We start from the raw sequence: 19,561 nt of genomic DNA, 5'->3' as shown, positions 1-19,561 counted from the left end.
ACAAGAAGCTGGGCAGTGAGGGCACAGAAATATTGTCAGGAGGTCAAGAGGAAAATGAGCATTAAAGGTCAGGGGAGGGACGAGACAAACCTGGGTGGCAAGGACGAGCAGAGGCAGCAGGATGTTTGGATGGGCACAACGCTGACAACGAGGCACACCTCCAGGGACAGTCTGGGCTCAGAGGTGGCAGCCCAGATTTGAGGGAAAAGCACACAGAGGGTATGCCCCAGGAGCAAAGACCCCTCACAACACCCAAGCCTTTCATCGAGCTCACTGCTGCAGCCCCACTGCCTATTGCAGTGACAGCCTCCACGCACGCTGAAGCAAGGGCACCTGCAGTCCAGGTGCACAAGTGATGCTGCCACGACTCTTGAGCCGATTCCCAAGGGAAATGGTCCAGGAGCAGGGGCTGGTTTTGGCCTGATGAGGCTGAAGGGAAACACTGACAAGCTCTGTAAACCACTGAGGATCCCTGCAAAAGCAGCGACGCCCCTGCCACAGATCCCACAGCCCCATTCTCCCCGCTGCAAAGGTGCCGAGCCCACCCCTAAGGACTTTTCATCCCAACTCATAATGAGGTCGACTTCTCTCACGCAGCGTTTCCATAGCAACCAAGAGGTGATTCTAATCTCCAAAATAAAAGACGCGGCGAAAACGGCAGGGTTTGGAGTTTGGGGTTTATGGGGGAGCGCAGAGGCTGCGGCTGCAGCGCAAGCGGCCGTGCCTGGCTGCAGCCCCGCAGCGGCGAGCGGCCAGCACCGCCCCGCGGCCACCGCCGCGCCCGCAGCCCACACGGGCGACCCTCGGCAGGCAGCCAGGGCACGGCCGCGGTGCGGGACCCCCAGGCTCCCGAGGCTGCCATCCGGGCTGCCGGCTGCTCCCGAGGCTGCTGGAGCCGAGCGATCCCAGGGCTCGGGCTTTGACCTGGTGGGCAGCAATGGGAAGGGGACATTGCTGTCCTCTGCCTCCAGGTCCTGGCAGCCCCGGACTGGGACCGGGACATCAATTCAGCTGTGCAGGCGGACTGCGCTGAAGCACAGGCGTGATGGAAACGAGCACTATTCACTCTTCGGCCAATATCCTAATTCAGGGTGTGCTCTTCGCAATTGCTTAGCAGGGCTAGCAATCTTCAAATCTCCTTCCTCAGCCCTACCATGACAGAACAGAGGGGAAAGCACACTGTGCTTCATTCACTGCAGTCTAAAAAAAAAAAAAAAAAAAAAGCAGAATGTAAAATAAGTAGACCGGCACATAAAAGAGCAAAGCACACGGCTTGGAGCAGGGCTCCTAGGTAGTCTGTTAATATAAGTAGTAGAAGTGCATATAAGTAGTTGCCCCAGAAACAGCACTTGCTTATGCTGGCTGAATACCAATAGTAGCACTGTGGTTCTAATATCACTTCAGGGGCTCACTAGCACTGGCACCTGTGCAAAATAAGACTTCCATTTTCCCTGGCCACATCCTTGAATAACATTTCTTGTCTTCCTGGCTGTGATACATGATCCCAGTACCTTATTCAGGCCTGCAAAATGTCTCCTCCAGATCCCACATAAGGGTAAAAAGAACCCCAAGACTGGCTTTTGTGTTCACAGCACCATTCTCCAAAACCAAAAAACACACACAACATCTTTTGAATTTTTATTTCTGAATCGTTTTATTAGAAATTACAAAGCCACTCTCTCCAGGAGAGCAAGGGAAAAAAAACCCAACCCTGAAATATTTCTAAGTAATTCTGTTCCATATAAACACAAAGCAAAGTTACATATTTCTTTCACATGCGTGTACAAAAACATTTTAAGTAAAACATCCTTCACACATAACATGTGCATTAGTCTCAGAACTGAGCACATAATCAGATTGGCCTCACCTGCCCTACCTAATCTTGTTTTCCTGTTTTCTTTTAAATTGTACATTTCTATGCAGGAAACATCCTTTTTTCTGCACAGCATTATGCATATTCAAATTATCATGGATGGCCTTGGAATTAAATCACTAGGTAGTGTAGTCTGACATAAAGCTGTACACGTTAAATTGTTACACTGCCATTTATAGAGCGAACTTTACTGGATACCAGGCAAAACTCTTCAAAAGGAATAAAAAGGTATTGCTAGAGGGGAAAAGGAATATGATACACAGCACTCTCTCAACTACAATCCTGTATGATTCCTATGCAAAACACTTCAAAAGCCAAGTAATTTACAGATCTTGCTCTCCAAATTGATACCAAAGTTCCTACCAATTTCAATCATGGCAAAATAAATCACTGTAAGACATCAATGCTACTGGATACGGACATGGTCAATACTCACTGTTCCCATTTTTCATCCACCCACTTTTGGAAAGCAAAGGAGAAAGATGAAAGAACTGTAAAAACTGCAGACTGTTGAAGCAGGTGGGTCAGCAAAGTGCTTCACCAGCCATCAGCAAGAAACAGTAGAGAGAGAGCAGAGCTTCATTCCAACCCACTGCATAATCTCACTGTGGTTTGAAATTTGGGGATAACATGGTCAATGAACACACCTCACTAGCTGCCCAAGGCTGCATTAACACCTAGCAAAATTTTCTTTGATTCATCAAAAGAGCATATAGTCTGTGTCTGACTTTGTGAGCTAGTTTTTACATTTCACTATTTCATGCATGACGAATGCCACTGAAAATATAAGAACCATAAATGTTCAGAGGCGAAGGGCTCACCCAGAAGGTAAAGCTTCCACATGCATAAAAGGAAACGTCAAGCACACAAAAGTCAGCTGCAACCCTTAGCACAGTGGGGGAACAGGAGGTACAGTTATTACTCCGCCTGCATTTTTAAGTGTATAAGCGATGCTGATGGGTTTCTCACCTCTGCATAAACATGCAGCCCAAAGAGAATCAGTAGCACTTCTCCCTTACACTGCAACAACACAGCTGACTCACAAGACAGTGAATATGCATTGCATTTAAATACACTTGAAGCACTCAGGCTTGGCTTGTTGTATAGTGCGTGTTACAGGGTGAAATGGGTATGGAAAAGGAATGTGAAATAATAAAAAAAATCACAAAAAAAAGTTAAGACAGAACATCTGCACATGAACAATACAGAGAAAGCACTTAAGATTAACACTTATGAGGTTTAACCAAAGCACTAGAGAACGCTATATTTTCATTTTTAGCCCACTTGAAATCTTGCAAATGAACAAGCGATGCTGGCAGCAGTCACTCTGTCATTTGGCTCCCAAAAATAGTGCAATGGACTTTGCATAAGTACCTGGCTGCAAGAACCAGTTTGCAAAGCACCTACAGAGAAAGGCCCAATGACAGGTGTCCTCACACAGTGTCAAAGACACAAGGGGCAAACCAGGCTGAGCCTCAGGGCCCCAACCTCGCACATTCTGTGTGTTGTGGGGAATGCTGGATCTGCTGGTTTAACTGAGATGGGCAGCCTGCTCTTAGCCCTGTACTACCATTTGAACTGCAAGCTCTAAATGTGCAGAAAAGAAAAAGTACTGGCCCAGCAGGAGGAAGTCTCTGATTCCCATCCAGGAAAGGCTTAAGCCACATCACTTAACTCATACACTGACAGTGTGGATGTCTTCAGCTGAGGTAGTCAAGTTGAACTCACTTCATGGGCACACAAAGTAAAAATAGACCTCTCTAAAAATGCCATTCGTTCAACCTGCTTTATACTTCTACCTCAAGGCCAAACGGACAGTGACCTAAGAAATGATTATTTCTATTCATCTGCAAGTGTGGTCCAAAGGAACAAGTTTAGATGTAGATATATAAAGCTGAGTGAGAAGGTACCACCCCAAATGCCTTCCTTGTACCCAGACAGCTGAACATCAGAGTTGTGTTGGTCTTTGTGGTCAGCAGTTTTGCTTAAAATCTGTGTCATATAGGACATTTCAGTGACCATCTAAGCATTCTCCAGCCAGCAACAGTCCAACTGAAGTGGAATAAAAGCTTGCAGCTCTCACAAAACTCTCTGAATGATTACTGCGCCTTTTTCTTGCAGAGTAACTAAATCTCAAACACACTTCTAAAAGGCAAATATTGCTATTCTTTTTTACAGCTGAGAAAACAGGGACATTGCAGCTTGGCTAATGGTGACTCAGGGGGAATCAAAATAAAGATTTCCTGGTATGCTCTTCTACTACTGACTGGGCTTAAAATAGTGAAAATTTACCCCCCAGGAGAGACCTTTAAAACTCTGATGGACAATTTTAACTCCATTGTCCATAAAAGCCTATGGTCATGCATTCTTATTAGACATTGAGACATTTTCTGTTTGGATTCCACTTCTATAAAGTGGAAGAGAAATACTGTTAGGAAAAAAGAATTAAGGCCCGGCATGTTATACAGAAACAAAAATACTATGCCTGAAGCTCATTCTTTCAAAAGATAAACCTGCAATTGTAAAGATAAATGGTAGGTTTGGTAAATTTCCCTCAACCATCCCAAGGGGTTACAGGTATAAAGCCAGTTTAAGTGGCTGTTCATTCTTGATTCATGTTCATTCTAGCTCTTTTGAGAGAGAGACACACTGAATCAAGTTAAAGACCGAGTTGATCAACTGAGGACTGTGAAGAACAAAAAAAAATCCATCAGTCAGCTGAGCCATAAAAGCAAGCAGCAAAATAGATTCTGTTTCAGACTAAGCTGTCAAGATAACAACCTTGAATATGAAAGCTCAGCCAGCCTGAAGTTGCTGCACTCAATCCAATGACAGCAAAGGAAAAGTTTGCATTGCCAGTACAGACTCACACCATTAGTAAAAGCTGTTTCATTCTCTCCAGAAAACCACATCAACTTCCCTGAACAGATGATCAAGTAATCAGCTAGGGAGTAAGCTCTGCTGGAAGAACTGGTGGAGAATGTGAATGTATTGGCTGCAGAAGACATAGAACTGTGGCATTTAAAATCCTGAGAAATGTGTACAAGACAGAGTCCTGTACCTTTAGGTCAACATATTTTGTTTTATTTAAGGAATGTCTCAGCAGAACTTCACAAGGCAAATTCTGTCCTGGCCACTCAAAGGAACCTTTATCTTCAAAGACAGCCTTCTCAAAGTAAAAAAATCAGTCCTTTCTGACAAACAGAAATTACAGCAGGCATGACAGAAGGCCAGCACAGATGACTGAGGAACTCCTGACCAATCTCAAACACAAACAGAAAGGTACACAGAAATGGAAGTGATGATGGGCTGGCCAGCAGAGATATAGAAACACAGCCCAAGTACGCAGAGAAAATTAGGAAAGTCAAAGCTCAGCTGGAGTTCAAACTGGTAAGAAGTAAGAAGAAGGGCTTCTTTAAGTACACTGGAAGCAAAAGGAAGGTTATATAAAATATGGTTTACTGTTCAACGATGCAAACAATATGGTAACAAAGGATGCTTTTGTACTTTCAGGCTCACGTACACAACATCTTTTTCACCTGTTTTCACTGCAAGTTCTGCTTTAAGGCCTGTCAGGTCCTCGAGCCTTCAAGCAGCACACAGGAATAAAGCATTGCCTACAGCAGGGGAAGACTGAGTTAGTGAGAACTTAGGCCCATTGAAACCAACAGGCTGAACGTGAAGGCACTGAGGGAGCTGGCTAATGGCACTGTGAGACCACGCTACAGCATCTTTGCTACATCACCATCATCATCCTCAGTGACAGCTCTCCAACTAAAACACCCTGACTTAGGACTCTCCTGCTGCCCACAACAGCCCGCAAGCAGGCAGCCAGCACTCTGAGGGAAATTATTGTTCCTCTTTACTCAGCGATTGTGAGATAGAGTTTGGAGGATGTCGTTTATTTTTGTGCTCCCCCTTACAAGGGCACTGCAGCAATTTCAGTGGAAGGTCACAGAGCTGGTCTGAGGGCTGGAGCACAGGACAAGTAAGGAGAGCTCAGGAAACATGGCTTCTCCACATTTAAGAAGAGAAAAGCCTAAAAAGAGATCTCATTGTATATAATCCCTTAATAACTGGGTTAGAGAAGGCAGTCAGACTCTTTTCAGAGATGAACAATAACAGAACAAGAAGCAGTGAACACAAGCTGGAACATGGGAAATTCCAACTAGATGCAAATATATTGTTTTTCTTACTGTGATAGTTGCCAAATACGGAAAAATGTTGCCCAGAGAGATTTGGCATCACCATCCTTGTAGCTACTCAAAGCTCAAATGGACAAAGTCCTTAGCAACCTGCTCTAAACTGGCTGAGATCTGAACAGGAGGCTGGAGTAGAAATGCCACAAGGTCCCTTTAAACCAAAGTATTCAATGGTTCTGTAACTTAGAAAATCTCCTCACAACTACTTTTCACCGGCACATTCCTCCTGAATCTACCAAAACAAGCCGTGCCACCATCAAATGTAAAGGGTGATCTTCAGTCTCATCAGTCAGCATGGAGCACAGCAGCCAGCAAAGAGGGGAGCTACACATCAAACCTCTCATAGTCATTTCATGCAGGTCCCTCACACACCAGGGCCAGCCCTGTGTTGGAATTATCACCGTACTCTACTAGTTCCTTTCAAGCGTCTGTTGCACACCACCAGGACTAAATAAAAAGATTGTTCCTTTTCACATCTTCTTCATCTTTTTCTTGCAGCGCTGGTTGAAGACAGGTGAGGATCCCATCAGGCTGTCAGCAGAATGAGAACCGTAGCTGCTCTCAGAGCCATTGGGGCTTTGTGGCATGCCAGCTTCACTCATGCCTGACATTGGTTCCTCAAAGACATCACTGCCTAGAACCCCATGGCCATGTACATTAGCCTCCTCATTTTCCTGTGGCTCCATTTTCACCTGTGCCAGGTTCCACAGTGGGGAAGCATTCACCTCAGCCCCTAGAGAAGGAAAAAGCAAACAGTAGTAACTGAGTAAAAAGATAAATCACAAACAGCACGGAGATACAAGGGACAGCAGCAAAGGTAGAGATGGAGCAAAAGCAAAGCCACAGGTTAACTATGCTGGGGAAAAACAAATAAAACACACCCAAGCACTGTGATCAATAAAAAAATATCTGTAGACTTATTTAATAGTCCAGCAATTACCACTGCAAAAATATGATGGTATCCTTTCACTATTAGCCTCCACGTAATTGTCTCCACGAGAAACAACTCCACATCACTCTCCAGAAGGAGTGTCCCAGCAGCAATGAGTACACCAACAGCACATGGACTAGACCCTACATAAGCAGGACTTTGAGGCAGTCCAGAAGTCATTAAGAGGTCCTTGCAACTGTCAGACATCCTGGGCTTCTGCAGGGGAGGTGTAGTGAGCGGGCAGAGGACTAGGTAGATGAACAGTCCCAAATACCACTTTCAGCACTGAAATGCAGGGACATCAAAACTGCAGTCAGCCGCCTGCTTGCCTGCCTGCTTCTACTCAGCACCCACAGGTCTCATCCCATCCTTCAGCAGAACAGACAGAAATCCTTTTGGCTCAACCTCACAGATGCCCTGCTGGGAAACACCTCCTCCCGGCCTCACTTTTTTATAAAACATTTCTGGACTAGTGTGTAATCTAAGCACTGATTGAGAATTTTCTGTACAAGATTACCAAACCATATTCCTTGATAACAGCAAATGTTTTCTCCCCAAGAGAAGTAATTACAGATTGCATTATATCTGTTTAAGTTTAAAGTGAGACAAAAATCCTATTAAAAATACACTAATTGGTCTCTTTGCTGAGATGGGCATAAACAGACCAGAACTGAATAAACTGTGAAATCTTCTCTCTCTTGTGTGGGGGTAAGCTCATGTAAAAAATTAAAAAACACCAAAACAAAAAACCCAACCAATCAAAAAAACAAAAACAACAAAAAAGATCCACTACAAAAACAACAAACAAAATAGGAAACAAACCATTTTAATAAGTTTTCCAAACTTCATGTCTCAAAGAGCATGGCTACAGTTTGAAAGCACAACCAAAGTTCTTGTACTGAGCCAAACCTATGAGCATTCCCTATTATCAGTATACTAGTAACAATAGGCCATTATTAGTAGAAATTACAAAGAGAACAAATGCTCCAACATGTGTCTGTGCCAAGAATTCTCCTTTATGAAGAAGTCAAGAATCTTTTCCAGATCAGCTTCGCCAAAACCAAGGTTCATGAGACCTTCCTGATAACATGGCCTACATTAGCTCAGTTGCCTTAATGGAAGCCTTCCTATGTCAATCATAAGTAAATGCATGTCTCTCAACAACAATGGACACATCATTAAAATGCTGTTCTAGAGTTACAGCTCCAGTCTACATAATAATCAAAGGTGCTCACTAAACTAAACTGTGTCTTTCCTTCATCAGTTGCTCTTCAACGCTCAGCCTTATTCCTTTCAGCTCTGTCACCTGTCACTAAGAGTGTCACTAATGACTAAAAGTACTTAAGCATCAACAAAGGATGTTTCATCTTCAAAGCACTTTAACTTCAAAGTACTTCAGAAATAAGCTAATCTTCACGTTATCCTGAGAGGCGGAGGAACAAGGAACAATTTTGCCTCCATTTTCCCAACTGCAATAAAAGTAAGCAGCCAGCTCACAACGGCAATGTCACACATCCACAAAAACATAGGAAGAACATGAAAAGCTGTAATGAGAGTTTTGCCCTCAGACACTGAAGCCTCGCTGCCCTCCCTGCAGGCTTCACACCCGCATTTTGAGATGGCAATGGTCTAATTGCAGCAGCTTTTTCTTGCTCCTCAGGATATTACAACTCTCCAACCTGCCCAGGTCTAGACTGGAACTTCTTACAGATGAGATCTCCAAAGGCTCTTGTGAAGTGAAGAGGGATTTTCAGGAAGGAACAGAGCACTTGTATTCTTAATTAGAAAACATCAATTCTGTATCAGAGAAGCAAGAGGCATTTAATATACAGCTAGCGTGCTAACCTCTTGGTCTCAAGTGGTAGATGCTAATACAAAGCCTTCCAGATGAATCACTTGCAACCCTGGATGGGCCAGAGGAATCTGCTGCTTTTTCTCCCACAATATTGCAAACAGTTTACATTTCAGAGGTGACATGGAAAACAGTATAAGCTTTCAGAAAAACATCAGCTGGATTTATGTTTTTTAAAAGTCATAACAATGCAAAAACACATGCGGACTTAGAGGCGTACTCTAACCTCACTATATATGAGTGAGGGTTAATAGGAGGATAAGCTTCATTGTTTTTTAACCAGATTTTTAAGAGAAATAGTTATTGCAGAGACTCCAGAGTTCAGATGGTTCCATGCAAAATCAAAACTGCCTCTTTTTCATTCCAGGATGTTCAGCTTCACCAAAGAGCGAAGATAATGAAACCTCTATGTAGATATAGAGCAGGCATGGCCATAGCAGATTCTCCCATGCTTGCCACCAGTGCACTTCAGTGTCACCAAGAGATGGCACTTTGAGGGAAAGAGTGGTCTCCACAACCCCACTAATTGACTCACCATTTCACTTTCCATGGCCTCAGCCAAGTACAGCAGGCTTTGGGGTACAGACACTAGGAGGGATTCCCAGAAGCTCATTTCACATAAGTCACTGATAAGCTTTCATAAAATAGTGACTGTCTTTACCAGGGTAATTTCTGAATATGGAGGACATCACCAAGTACCATTCGTATTTCCAGAATTCATTCAGTGACTAAACTATGTAAGGAACACGGCTTTCAAGTTTGCAGGAACATGAATCTCTGGACACAAATCCAAACCCAACCAGGGGAAACAAGATCACAAGGAACTGCTGAAAGACTGTTTCCAGGAGAAGCGAGAAACCCCTACCTGAAGTCTGTGGGGAAGCTTCTACTTCCAAGTTGGCAGAGAAGCGCTCACTTTGACCTCCAAGAACTCCAACAGGCAAAGACTGGTCACCAGAAGCCAGATCTCCTTCCAGCTCTTCACTTATGGGGAAAGTAATATCACTAACAGGTTCCTCCTTAATTTTCACAGGTTTTGTGTCTTCTGCTGCCTTTTCAGGGTTGACAATCTTCTCATATTCTTCAGAGAGCTGCTTGCTAACCTGTCAAAGATCAGCAGGTGAAAAAGAGGCCAGAAAGGTGAGAGTGACTTCAGAGGCTCTGATAGCAATTACATTGCAGTGCACTCTGTTCCCTGAACATTATTAACATCTGACCTGAATGAACAAGTAAACAACTTACCAGCTACACAAGAGATGTTTTTTCCCCTTTAAGTGCACCTTCTGTGCTGTAACAAGGGACTTTAATAAGAGGTTTAATCCACTAACATCTGACATAAATATGAGCACTGTTATTTTGTAAACAGAGATGATGAGGCTCAGAAATTTAAACAGAGCATGAAACAAAAGCAAAAGGTCTCAGTTTTACTCTTTGGTTTTACCTATAAGACTGTCCCCATCCTCCAGTAACAAATTCACCCCAGCATGAAAAACCAAGCACTTCAGATCTTTAACAGCCCTGTAGCGCCCACTGGGGAAAGCCTGAGTATACACTGCCAGATTCACAGCAAAAAACACAGAAGTTTTCTCCAGTTAGAGAAGTTAAAAAAATACAGGAATCACATTTAGAACTACCCTGCACTTCCAGAAACTTAACAACAGTAAATAATTACATTTAAACATTTCAGATTTCATCTGCTTCTAACAAATACTTGTTTATACAACTAAAACTAACAGTCAGTGTCCTGTGCTCAGGAAAATTGCAAGACTTTTCAACACCTGAAGCAAAGAAGAAAAATAATAGCAAAGCCTATTTCCCTCTTCTAGATATACTTCCAAATAAAGGGGCTGTTGTGGACCTCAGTCCTGCATAAAGAACAATGATTGTTAAGACAATGATCAGCTGCAGGGTGAGAGTGAAGCACAGCAGCAGAACAATGCAGAAAACCCAGATTCCAAAAGGACAACAAAAACAATTGAACAAAAATGAACAGAACTGGTATTTTGAGCAGGAATATTTCTAACCAAGACAACTCTTTGGGATGTTATTTTTATATAAGAAGGTAGCACCTGTGAGACAATGCACATCAGCAAAATACTACCCTACACTCCTAAAGCTTAAGGAAGTCACTCCTTGTTTAAGTGAACACAAACCACTCTACAGCCTAGAAATTGATCTCTGCTTACATGTTTTCCAAAATGTTAACCACCCAAATATCCTGCTAAAGGAGAAAATTCAGTTCCTCGGTCAGTTCTGATTTTAACTCTACCGGGTAATTTTGACTGGGTAATTCAAGAGCTGGGGGACTCCTCTTAAATTCAGGCAAGCCATCAGTAGACCATCCTTAGTAGTCTCACTAGGAAGACAAATAAAAGGGTCTGTCTTCCAGTCATAAAGTTCCTGTTCTCTTCCCCTTGATGACTCCTCTCCACACCCAGCAGGTTTTCCAGTCAGACTTCCCCTCAGTAAGACTCAGGAATAAGCAACTGTACCAGGGGTACATTTCTTGTGCCGCCAGGTCCCTCATGCTCCCCTCACCTGAAGCATGTAGCTGTGATAATCCTTGATGCGGTGCTGCCAGAACTTCTGCAGGGAGAGCACGCTGCCGATGCCCACCTCGTGGAAGACCTGCTCCATGACGTCAGGGAAAGGCGTGTGGCCGAGGCGCGCCTCCCGATCCACGGCGAAGCGCAGCAGCTTGGTGAACTTGAGGCAGTACTCGTGCGCGATGTCGGTCAGGGTCTCCAGCACACTCTCGTTGGCGCACTCAAAGCCCGTGTGCGCCAGGATGGTGGCCATCGACTGGTACAGGAGCTGCCGGCAGGAAGACCAACTCAGCTCTGTCACTGGCTCCCCTTTGCCTCTGAAAAACAGGAAAGACAAAAATAACACACTTGCAAAAATCTGAAGGACTGGATCAGTTGAAGAGGTATTGTCAATAATAAGGTGATGTACAAAGGGAAAGCAGGGCGTTTGGGGCTCTCCACAGCTTCTGTTATATATGAATACCACCTAGTAAGTGTTTATCTGCTTTTCCTTCTTCCCCTCCCTTCAAATCAGCACTTCCAAGTTTCCTTCTCCCTTCTAATGCCACAAGATTCTTTGGGTGATTCATGAATGTGGGATGCAAATCTTCTGAACCCTTAAGCATCTCCCTTCCCACCCAAGAGCTTTTCTCCTGGAGAAATAAATGAGTGAATTAAATGGGTGAATTAAATGGGTCCTTGACACAACCAAAAAAAAAGGCATTTTAAATAACATGAATGCAAGTAATTTCCCCTCTCAGTCAATTACATTGCTCTTCCATATTATCTCTGATGTCACACGCCTAATAGTCAGATACAAAGGCTTCTCGGATAGGCAAGATTGGAATTTCTAAAGCAAAAGACACACATAAAAAAAGCAAGAAATGGGACACACATACATTTCATAGAGGTACACTGTAGCCAAAAAGACTGTTTCTCTGCTCTCATTTCCAGTAGTCACTAAGCACGACACTGAAAGAAGTATCCCCATATGCGACCTAAGATGTGAACACCAGGCCCTGGGAGGAGGCCTGGAGAAGTTTGGCCATAAAGCACCATTCCCTGGTCTTGGGTTTAAGACTTGCCTCCTCTGTTGCTAAACAGGAAGGAGTGACTACACAGGATGGAGGAGATGGAGAACGGACATGAGCACTTCAAACATCATTCACTTATAGTCACCCAACCAAATTTTTCATCAACATGAGTTAACAAATAGATATTCCCCAGAGGAGTTAGGCAAAGCCTCTGATGGAGAAACACATATCTACCAGATTTCTCAACTTACAATTAAGGGCATGTCATCTATTTGCCCGTATCAGTAACATGGACTTCAAATGCCAATGCCAAAAAATCAAATTCCATTACTGCTAAGTGTGATACTCATACAGTTTTTTACACTCCATTCAGCACCAGGGGCAGAACTGAGCTAACAATTTCACTCTCCATTTGTTTCTGATCATTTTCTCCCAACATCTTCCACATCACACTGGCGATTCTCCTCGCTGCTACCCCAGATCACCTGCATCACCACACACTCTTTCCAGTAGAAGAACCTGATTTAACAGCACACAGACAGTACTGATGGCTTGATAAAGTTCTCACTGCTCTCCAACAATTCATGAGGAGCCCTTCAGTCTCACTGAGAGCCTCAGCTTCCCCTGATCCTCAGAGCTGACACACAGAAACACAGCAGTAAGACCACTGAAAAAAAAAGTGACACAGCAGTAAAAAAGTGAGGAGGAGTGAAAAGGAAGGTGAAACTGAGAACTATCAGGATGAAGATTATTAATTTTTAAGAATGCCACCACAACACTTTCTGATTATTCAAATAAAGGGGGAATCACACTATATTAAGAGTGGCATATGATCACATTTCTAAGTACATATTAAGAACAGTATGTGAATCTCAGGTCATGGATTCATCCCAGCTATTAACTGATGGAAAATGATTAGCATCCCAATTTCTACTCAATTATGTAACTACTCTGCAAAGCAGACAGCAGGCACCCTGACAAGATTAATTAAAAGATCATCAGTTTCTTTATTTAAAAAATGTCACCCATACTATTTTTGCATCTCCCTCACTCCTCCCTCCGAATTCTTAAGTTCACAAACAGCCATATGTCTTACACAACACCAGGACCAAGAGTTTACAACAGAAATAAATAACCATCAAAGAAAATCAATCAGAAAAAAATCATAAAATTAATGTCTATAAAAAAGAATCTCTTTTTTAATATAAAGGACATACCTAGCTGTCCAGCAGCCAGCAGTGGAGACCATCTTATGCTACCAAAGCTGAATGCCAGGCTACTATTAGTACAGAGACATTCACTGAAAAAACACTGTAGATAAACTTAAATTAGACAGATTTTGGCAATCCCAAGCAGGATACTTAGCCACTTGTAAAGTAGAGTAAAACAACCATTCAGTAATGCATATCATTGCTTAGAACTAGCAGAGAATATCATGTCTCTTTCAAACTCCTAGAGGAAAAGAAACTAACTGTGAGCATTAAAATGTAGCTAGGTCACTATGCTGGAAGGCATATAATCAACTTGAAATCTGATCAATTAAAGACAGAGAGGAAAGACATTTCAGGTACTTTACTCAAATCCAAATCTCCATTTCTTGCTCTTGGTAAGGCTGATCAATTTGGCTTTGTTTTTCTTATGTTTTCTTCTCTTGTTTTCCCATTTCTCATAATAAACAAGAGAGAAATATGACTAAAAGCCAGAACAGAGAGCAAAAATTGAAATATTGTTGGAGATATCAATAGAAACCAACAACGAAAATTATTTTTCTTCATCTCCTTTAACTTCCAGGTACCCTCTGATAAGAATGCACACGAAGAAAAACAGTCCTGTAGCCACATTTATGTTGAAAGCAGCTATCTAGTGTCAAGCCTTCTCAAAAAGGACAAGTAAACTTCTTCTTTTCCATGATGATCATAGCTAAAGAGCCTTTGTGTTAGGTTTTATCCAGATACTCAGCACCAAAACTGCACCCATCCAGATATTATCACTATGCAGAATGCCACCCTCTGCAGCACAGTTTTTTTCCTGAAAGGCTGTTATATATCTGCAAGTAAACATGAGTGCTTTAATCCCTGAAGTTTTGTCACCAGAGATTAGCAGGACAGGGAATTAGGCCTGTGACATGGAGGCAATCTCCTCTGTAGAATATATAGTATGCAATTTATCACAAATACTGGCCAACTTGCCACTCTTCAATTTTGTATTTCTAACAGTGCAATATATTTTATATATGGATCCCCAACACTAGATGATGTTCCAGACAGAAATCTACCTGTCAAGCAACAAATTCATTAGACCCAAAGGCCAGCTTTCTCCCACCACTACCAAAACCAGACAGAACTTTACAACAGAAGACATAAAAATAGTGTCCATTTATACCAACCAGACTTATTTTCTGATTGAGTCAGTTTTCAGAACTCACAAAAGGCCCACTTTCTGTGTCAGTCAGTTAAATGACATCGAGACACCCCACAAAGGCAGCACCATCCATCCCTCCAAGCTCCTCTCCTGTAAGGCAGTTTTTTTTGGAGGGAAGGGGAGCTCCTGGCTCCTTTCTCATGTAAGTGTCTTCAGAGGACAGCCTAAGTCAGCACAAGGATCAGCAGCTGAGGCTCAATCAACTGCAGCAATGAAGTGCCCTGCTCCCTCCTAGGTGAGCATAAGCCAGCAGCAGATGGAGGGAGGGACTCCTTTTCCTATGAACAGGACAATTTGATGAAACATTATGCTGTGAAGTTGAATTTCTACCAAATGAGCTGCAACAAGGCTGCTTTAGAGCCATTTTCCCAAAGCAGTAAAATAAAGGAGAACATTGTAGAAACAAGATACACTAGTCAGAGAGAGCACCAAAGAACACAGCACACTAACTCAAACCACAAAGTTGTTTTCTTTCAGGAAAGAGCCTTTTTACACCTCATCCTAGGTAAGTCTCTTTTTAAATACCTCAGCTACGTCTACAGAAGGCTGCACAGGTATGAACAAAAGATGCTCAACAGATAATGGTAAAAATAAATTTGGTCTCAGTGGCATAACCCAGACCAGTCAGCTCAGAAACGGACTAAACCAAAGCACTTAGATCATCAGGGGAAGTGTCTCCTGCCCACTTTAATTACCACTGCTCCAAATCCTTCCCTACATTAAAACTGCTATCCCACCGACATGTACTCCTCTACTTCTGTACAGACATTTCTTCACTACAAGTCCTTCTGCCAAGAGCTGTCTTCCCATTGTAAGCTCCCAATTTTGTTTACAGATTACCTTTCAAGGCAAGCCAATGTGGCCAGGAATGCAAATGACCAAATGACTGAGAAATCTGTTAAGAACCCAACCATGCACACACAAGAAGAGGCACATGAGTAGGTCAGGCTTCTTTTGAAGATGGATGCATGCTATCTGAGGAAGCTGAGCAGAGAAGATGGAAAAGCTAGCAGCTGTTATATGGTAAGAGTCTCCTGTCAAAATGGTAGTTTCAAGTTTGCAGTTCCTCACTCATTCTCCATCAATTACACTTCAAGCTTCTTTTCTATTTCTACACCAAGCAAAACCAAATGTTAATCCTTATTGTGCATTCCAAAAACTGTAACATCACCAGGACCAGATGGTACTTCATCCAAGAATATTAAAGAGAAGCAAGGATGAAATAGCTGAATAGCTGTGGTGAGTCTCCTCTTGCTTTAAACTGCCTTGGCCCACGAGGACCAGAAGACAGAAAATGTGAAAACGTTTTCCTTTAATACCTCAGAAGAGATGTAGAAAACCGCAGGCTGGGAAGCATGGATATATTTCAGTGCATCAGGGAAATTCAAAGAACTACAGGACACACCAGTAAATATGTTATGCTCAGAAAGAACCCAGAGAGCTTATTTTTAACTGTAAAACCTGCTTCACAAACCTTCCAGAGCTGTCCAAATCTATCAACAAGTGAGTAGATCAGAGATCTCCACTCTGGAGTCCAGGTCCTCCCTGGGGGATCTCTGCCAGAATCAACATATTTTTATCATGTTTTTTTAACATATTTATAAACAGTCTAGAAAACTGTAGGAAAGGAACAGTGTAGTAATTATAAAACCATTGTTAGTACAGACTTTGGGGGATTGATAACACTAAACCAACTCAAAAATAGCCATAAATTAAGTTCTGCCTCTTCCTCATCATACAAGGAGGTAGGGGTTACGTATGGGGGCAGGGGAAAACCATAACCAGTTCAGGAGATAACAAAATAAAAGACAAGGGGACAGTGTGTCAAAGAATGAAATGAGTAACAGGGAAGTAGAAGAGGACAGGCCTACATTAACTAAACCTGTGATCTGATTCAGGCTGGCTACTCTTATCTTCCTTTCTTCTCCTATCTAAATGTACCTACACTACTTCTCAGACCCAGGCTACTGACCAAAAAAACGGAATTAAAATTTGGATTTATTCAAATACTGTAATTCTGACAACTGTACTTCAGAAGGCAGCACAGAATTAAGCACTACCATGTTTTATTAGGGGGAAGAATGCTCTTGCTTTAATTTGATTTTACACACTCAGAGGCATCAGCAAATCATAGACTTTCATTTTTGCTACTAGAACAGCATCTATAAAACAGTTGCTATTCTTAATTCATGTGTCTCAGAACAGTACGGAACAAACATGCAACAACAACTCAGAGCCTTCCCCCTGGAAAACCATTTATGTGTTTGGGTTAGCAAGCACACAATTAAATTCTAGAATACACTGCAGCTCATTATAAATCCACTCTGCCAGCCACAAAACATTTCATTTCAAAACTCTCTCCACTTTCCACAACGCAGTCCTTACACTCCCCCACGTGGCTGACCACTAAATAACATTTCTTTACCCGGACCCCAAAAACTCGGAAGGAACAACAAAAAGACAAAGCAGCCCTCAAAACGTGGGCAGAGCCATAGAAAACTGAACTTCAAGCTGAAGGCACTGAGGAGGACAGATCAGAACACTTTTCAGTTCTACAAACCACAGGGCCACAGTGCAGGAGTCACAGGCCCTGACTACTCTCACAAAACTGTATTTCCCTTCAATCTCTGCTAATTACTTTGTATCTTCTGAGAAGGATGATGGTGTTCCTCCAGAAACAGCACTAAAGAATCACTAATGTTCAGAGAGACTCTGCTACCAAATGCAACATCTTTCAATAAAATGCTTTTTGTACAACCTCAGGCCATTAAAGATCTCAGTGGGATTTTACTGATAAATTACATTCCGTTGATGCACATTTACCCATTTTAAAAACTAAAATGTGTTATCCTCTCCCTCAAAATGTTCATTAGTGGACATAGTAGCAAGAATTAATCCCTTAATTTAAATGCACATAACCTACAAAGTACTGTAAAATATTGCAAGAAATGCAACACCTCCTTGTGAAATCAATGCCTGTCAGAGGGACTGACAGGCAGTGGTAGCAACACTATTTAATCAAAGGCTGGCAGCAGAGGTAGAAGCAGCGCAAATTTTCTTTACACTTTCTCCAGTTGGTGGAGCCACTAGCAGAGACAAGAATTCCCTTCACTTGTGCTCATTTCCAGCTCTGACTGGAAACCCACCAAACTGGGTGGAATGTGATAGTCACCTTGTCCCAGTGAGGCCACTGAAACCTTACAAATACATTATCAAATCATCTTTGCAGAACCTACAGATGAACAGCCTAAACCTAGTCACGTGTTTTCTGGATTTGCAACTAGAGTAACACAACTTGAGTTGCAACTGATCTGAACAGAAGAGACTTCACATCCTGCAACTAAAACTGTGGAAATACCACTGACGAAGCCATGCACGTGCATTTAGCATGGCACTAACAAGACAGAAACCAGCACCACACATCCACATTTCACAGACAGGAAGGAAAAGCAAGCAACGTGCACGTTATTCACCCTTGGAAAAATACTTGGAAAAATCCAAGTATTTCCTTTCTAAAGCCTGTTTTATACTTTACATACAACTGCTTGACCCTTCAGCCTAAGGGAATCAACATAACTACATATATATTTTAGAACACTCAGCTTTCCTTCAGCCAAGATCTAACCTAAAGAAATAACAACACACCTGTAGAAATCACTCTCTGGGTCACTGTGCCTCAGCTGAAATGGCACTTTGGGGGTTTTGCTATCCAGAGGAAGCAGGTCATCAGGGAGAGGTGGGGAGGCTGGACAAGCTGGCAGAGGTTCATTCTCTTCAGTTTTGATGCCCTCTGCTTGCTGCTGGTTCTGGGCCTGAGCGGTGGCGATGAGGCTGCGCAGGCGCCGGTTGTGCTGGATGAGCTGGATGGTGTGGATGGTGAGGCTGCAGGGCTCGGAGGGGATGTCCAGCATGGTGGTGGGACGGGGCTTGTTTGCAGACGGCTGGTGCAGTGGGGGATCCTGGACTTCCACAGTGCGAAACTCCCGCTGCAGCAGGTCAAAGGAGCTGCGGTTGGCCTGGCTGGAGGAAACCGGGATCTCGCCCCAGTACCGCAGCATTTCTGCTTAGGTCACCTGTGCTGCTCAGGACCCAGAAGAAGGCTACCAAGTGCTGCGGGTACAAAGGACCTTGTTGCAGGGAAAAGCACTTTGGGCAGCAACAGGCACAGGGGCTGGGATGTCGCCAACTCAAGTTACGGCTGCCAAGCACGCTGTCGCTCACTGCCTCGCCGAGCAGCGCAGTGTCCTCGACGGCATCAGGGTGCCACTCTGGCAGCTTACAGATCGCATCGCGCCTTTTCCTGAGGGGATAAGGGCAGAAACAAATGCACTCGTGAGACGGAAATCGCTTCTGTGTGTAACAAGGGCTGGTGTGGGCCCACCTGGGCCTCGCTGAGCAGGACCGGCGGCGTGGAGAAATTCCGGGGGCCGCATTCGACTCGCTCGCCGCTCGCCACTCGCCCTCTGTCCCTCCCCGGGCCCGCGGTTGTCCCGCACCCCGGGCCCGCGGCCCTCCCTCCCCCGCCTACCCCTGCGCTCCGCTCCCCTCCGGGCCGCCCAGCCGGAACTGCGTCCTGGTCCGCCACCGAGAGCGGCTCCCCCGCCGCCCGCGCTCCTCCGACCCGCAGGAGGAAAGCGCCCGCCGCTGCCGCCGTCGCCGCCTCGCCCGCCGCCGCCGCCCTCCCTAACTCGCCACTCACGCTGCCCCGGGCCGCGCTGGGCGG

The 19,561-nt window shown here is 43.8% G+C and overlaps 1 protein-coding gene across 1 annotated transcript; it reads right to left on the bottom strand.

Moving 5' to 3' along the window:
• Positions 1–1,628: 1,628 nt before the first annotated feature.
• SUPT7L (SPT7 like, STAGA complex gamma subunit) lies at positions 1,629–19,538 on the bottom strand. The gene is made up of 5 exons (XM_030946061.1): positions 19,367–19,538; positions 18,484–19,138; positions 11,397–11,721; positions 9,724–9,961; positions 1,629–6,808 (listed from the first exon to the last, which is right to left on the bottom strand). Exons 2-5 carry the CDS (start codon positions 18,894–18,896, stop codon positions 6,546–6,548), a joined length of 1,239 nt encoding a protein of 412 aa, XP_030801921.1. The 5' UTR covers positions 18,897–19,138; positions 19,367–19,538; the 3' UTR covers positions 1,629–6,545.
• Between the last annotated feature and the right edge of the window lie 23 nt (positions 19,539–19,561).

This window comes from Camarhynchus parvulus, chromosome 3, assembly GCF_901933205.1.
Source record: "Camarhynchus parvulus chromosome 3, STF_HiC, whole genome shotgun sequence".
Taxonomy (NCBI): domain Eukaryota; kingdom Metazoa; phylum Chordata; class Aves; order Passeriformes; family Thraupidae; genus Camarhynchus; species Camarhynchus parvulus.
Note: the sequence above shows the minus strand (reverse complement) of the source record. Positions and strands in the feature narration are given on the sequence as shown.